Source organism: Salvelinus alpinus, chromosome 20 (assembly GCF_045679555.1).
Source record: "Salvelinus alpinus chromosome 20, SLU_Salpinus.1, whole genome shotgun sequence".
Classification (NCBI taxonomy): Eukaryota; Metazoa; Chordata; class Actinopteri; order Salmoniformes; family Salmonidae; genus Salvelinus; species Salvelinus alpinus.
Genome location: NC_092105.1, coordinates 4,462,410 through 4,466,700, shown reverse-complemented (window position 1 = coordinate 4,466,700; position 4,291 = coordinate 4,462,410). Strand labels below are relative to the sequence as shown.

The window sequence follows — 4,291 nt, the reverse complement described above, 5'->3', positions numbered from 1 at the left end:
GGTGGTACTTTACCTTACACTAGGTGGTGATGGTACTTTACCTTACACTAGGTGATGGTGATGGTACTTTACCTTACACTAGGTGGTGGTGGTGGTACTTTACCTTACACTAGGTGGTGATGGTACTTTACCTTACACTAGGTGATGGTGATGGTACTTTACCTTACACTAGGTGATGGTGATGGTACTTTACCTTACACTAGGTGGTGATGATGGTACTTTACCTTACACTAGGTGGTGGTGATGGTACTTTACCTTACACTAGGTGATGGTGATGGTACTTTACCTTACACTAGGTGGTGGTGATGGTACTTTACCTTACACTAGGTGATGGTGATGGTACTTTACCTTACACTAGGTGGTGGTGATGGTACTTTACCTTACACTAGGTGGTGGTGATGGTACTTTACCTTACACTAGGTGGTGGTGATGGTACTTTACCTTACACTAGGTGATGGTGATGGTACTTTACCTTACACTAGGTGGTGGTGGTGGTACTTTACCTTACACTAGGTGGTGATGATGGTACTTTACCTTACACTAGGTGATGGTGATGGTACTTTACCTTACACTAGGTGGTGGTGATGGTACTTTACCTTACACTAGGTGGTGGTGATGGTACTTTACCTTACACTAGGTGATGGTACTTTACCTTACACTAGGTGGTGGTGGTGGTACTTTACCTTACACTAGGTGGTGATGATGGTACTTTACCTTACACTAGGTGGTGATGATGGTACTTTACCTTACACTAGGTGGTGGTGGTGGTACTTTACCTTACACTAGGTGGTGATGATGGTACTTTACCTTACACTAGGTGATGGTGATGGTACTTTACCTTACACTAGGTGGTGATGATGGTACTTTACCTTACACTAGGTGGTGGTGATGGTACTTTACCTTACACTAGGTGATGGTGATGGTACTTTACCTTACACTAGGTGGTGGTGATGGTACTTTACCTTACACTAGGTGATGGTGATGGTACTTTACCTTACACTAGGTGGTGATGATGGTACTTTACCTTACACTAGGTGATGGTGATGGTACTTTACCTTACACTAGGTGGTGGTGATGGTACTTTACCTTACACTAGGTGGTGGTGATGGTACTTTACCTTACACTAGAGGGTGGTGATGGTACTTTACCTTACACTAGGTGGTGGTGATGGTACTTTACCTTACACTAGGTGGTGGTGATGGTACTTTACCTTACACTAGGTGATGGTGATGGTACTTTACCCTACACTAGGTGGTGGTGATGGTACTTTACCTTACACTAGGTGGTGGTGATGGTACTTTACCTTACACTAGGTGGTGGTGATGGTGGTACTTTACCTTACACTAGGTGATGGTGGTGGTACTTTACCTTACACTAGGTGGTGGTGATGGTGGTACTTTACCTTACACTAGGTGATGGTGGTGGTACTTTACCTTACACTAGGTGATGGTGATGGTACTTTACCTTACACTAGGTGGTGGTGATGGTACTTTACCTTACACTAGGTGATGGTGATGGTACTTTACCTTACACTAGGTGGTGGTGATGGTACTTTACCTTACACAAGGTGGTGGTGATGGTACTTTACCTTACACTAGGTGGTGGTGATGGTACTTTACCTTACACTAGGTGGTGGTGATGGTACTTTACCTTACACTAGGTGGTGGTGATGGTACTTTACCTTACACTAGGTGGTGGTGATGGTACTTTACCTTACACTAGGTGGTGGTGATGGTACTTTACCTTACACTAGGTGGTGGTGATGGTACTTTACCTTACACTAGGTGGTGGTGATGGTACTTTACCTTACACTAGGTGGTGGTGATGGTACTTTACCTTACACTAGGTGGTGGTGATGGTACTTTACCTTACACTAGGTGGTGATGATGGTACTTTACCTTACACTAGGTGATGGTGATGGTACTTTACCTTACACTAGGTGGTGATGGTACTTTACCTTACACTAGGTGATGGTGGTGGTACTTTACCTTACACTAGGTGGTGGTGATGGTACTTTACCTTACACTAGGTGGTGGTGATGGTACTTTACCTTACACTAGGTGGTGGTGATGGTACTTTACCTTACACTAGGTGGTGATGGTACTTTACCTTACACTAGGTGGTGGTGATGGTACTTTACCTTACACTAGGTGGTGGTGATGGTACTTTACCTTACACTAGGTGGTGGTGATGGTACTTTACCTTACACTAGGTGGTGGTGATGGTACTTTACCTTACACTAGGTGGTGGTGATGGTACTTTACCTTACACTAGGTGGTGGTGATGGTACTTTACCTTACACTAGGTGGTGGTGGTACTTTACCTTACACTAGGTGGTGATAATGATGGGAAACCTCCTGCTGTGAAATGTCCTGTACTTGTGCATCACTCTCCTTAGGACGAGGTAGCTCTGCTGTTGCTGTGTGTACAGTATAGCCAGCCCAGGCATTATGCCAGCTAATAGACTACGTCTCAATAACATGGTCCGTCTGTCTCCTTATGCTGATCATCTGGTGCAACAGACAATCTGCCTCCAGGATGTTTATCTGTTTATAGGCTAAATATCTTTTGGATCTGGCTGTATCAAAAAAAAAAAAAAAAAAATAGTTTTTATGTTCTAGTGTGATTGCCTAATTTATGTTACTAACTTCATGAGGTCGTTAGAAGCTTGTGGATGAGTACCGGCCCCAATGCACATGGACCTTGAGATACGCAAGGATGAGCTTACATCGATGTCAATGACAGTCAGAGTTACGTGTGCTTATTCCATGGAACTGCAGAGGTCAATGAGGTCATAAGGTGGCTGGGGGTCAATATGGGGGTAAGGGACGTCTGTTCCCCACCTCTGGACAAACAGTAGCTGTTGGTGCTGTGTTGTACGTGGAGCAGGGTGTTGGTGCTGTGCTGTACGTGGAGCAGGGTGTTGGTGCTGTGCTGTACGTGGAGCAGGGTGATGGTGCTGTGTTGAACGTGGAGGAGGGTGATGGTGCTGTGTTGAACATGGAGGAGGGTGATGGTGCTGTGTTGAACATGGAGGAGGGTGATGGTGCTGTGTTGAACGTGGAGGAGGGTGATGGTGCTGTGTTGAACGTGGAGGAGGGTGATGGTGCTGTGTTGAACATGGAGGAGGGTGATGGTGCTGTGTTGAACGTGGAGGAGGGTGATGGTGCTGTGTTGAACGTGGAGGAGGGTGATGGTGCTGTGTTGAACGTGGAGGAGGGTGATGGTGCTGTGTTGTACGTGGAGGAGGGTGATGGTGCTGTGTTGAACATGGAGGAGGGTGATGGTGCTGTGTTGAACATGGAGGAGGGTGATGGTGCTGTGTTGAACGTGGAGGAGGGTGATGGTGCTGTGTTGAACGTGGAGGAGGGTGATGGTGCTGTGTTGAACGTGGAGGAGGGTGATGGTGCTGTGTTGAACATGGAGGAGGGTGATGGTGCTGTGTTGAACATGGAGGAGGGTGATGGTGCTGTGTTGTACGTGGAGGAGGGTGATGGTGCTGTGTTGAACGTGGAGGAGGGTGATGGTGCTGTGTTGAACATGGAGGAGGGTGATGGTGCTGTGTTGTACGTGGAGCAGGGTGATGGTGCTGTGTTGAACATGGAGGAGGGTGATGGTGCTGTGTTGAACGTGGAGGAGGGTGATGGTGCTGTGTTGAACGTGGAGGAGGGTGATGGTGCTGTGTTGTACGTGGAGGAGGGTGATGGTGCTGTGTTGAACGTGGAGGAGGGTGATGGTGCTGTGTTGAACGTGGAGGAGGGTGATGGTGCTGTGTTGAACGTGGAGGAGGGTGATGGTGCTGTGTTGAACGTGGAGGAGGGTGATGGTGCTGTGTTGAACGTGGAGGAGGGTGATGGTGCTGTGTTGAACGTGGAGGATGGTGATGGTGCTGTGTTGAACGTGGAGGAGGGTGATGGTGCTGTGTTGAACGTGGAGGAGGGTGATGGTGCTGTGTTGAACGTGGAGGATGGTGATGGTGCTGTGTTGAACGTGGAGGAGGGTGATGGTGCTGTGTTGAACGTGGAGGATGGTGATGGTGCTGTGTTGAACGTGGAGGAGGGTGATGGTGCTGTGTTGAACGTGGAGGATGGTGATGGTGCTGTGTTGAACGTGGAGGAGGGTGATGGTGCTGTGTTGAACGTGGAGGATGGTGATGGTGCTGTGTTGAACGTGGAGGAGGGTGATGGTGCTGTGTTGAACATGGAGGAGGGTGATGGTGCTGTGTTGAACGTGGAGGAGGGTGATGGTGCTGTGTTGAACGTGGAGGAGGGTGATGGTGCTGTGTTGAACG

At 48.1% G+C, this 4,291-nt stretch overlaps 1 protein-coding gene across 1 annotated transcript in view; it reads left to right on the top strand.

Annotated features, from left to right (window-relative positions):
- Positions 1-2,690: 2,690 nt before the first annotated feature.
- Positions 2,691-4,291, top strand: part of LOC139547264 (involucrin-like) — a 2,485-nt gene continuing 884 nt past the window's right edge. Inside the window, exons 1-3 of the mRNA XM_071356324.1 lie at positions 2,691-2,744; positions 2,890-3,291; positions 3,580-4,291. The exon at positions 3,580-4,291 is cut by the window's right edge and continues 884 nt beyond it. Of these exons, the coding sequence (XP_071212425.1) occupies positions 2,691-2,744; positions 2,890-3,291; positions 3,580-4,291 (1,168 nt within the window). The remainder of the gene's footprint in view (positions 2,745-2,889; positions 3,292-3,579) is intronic.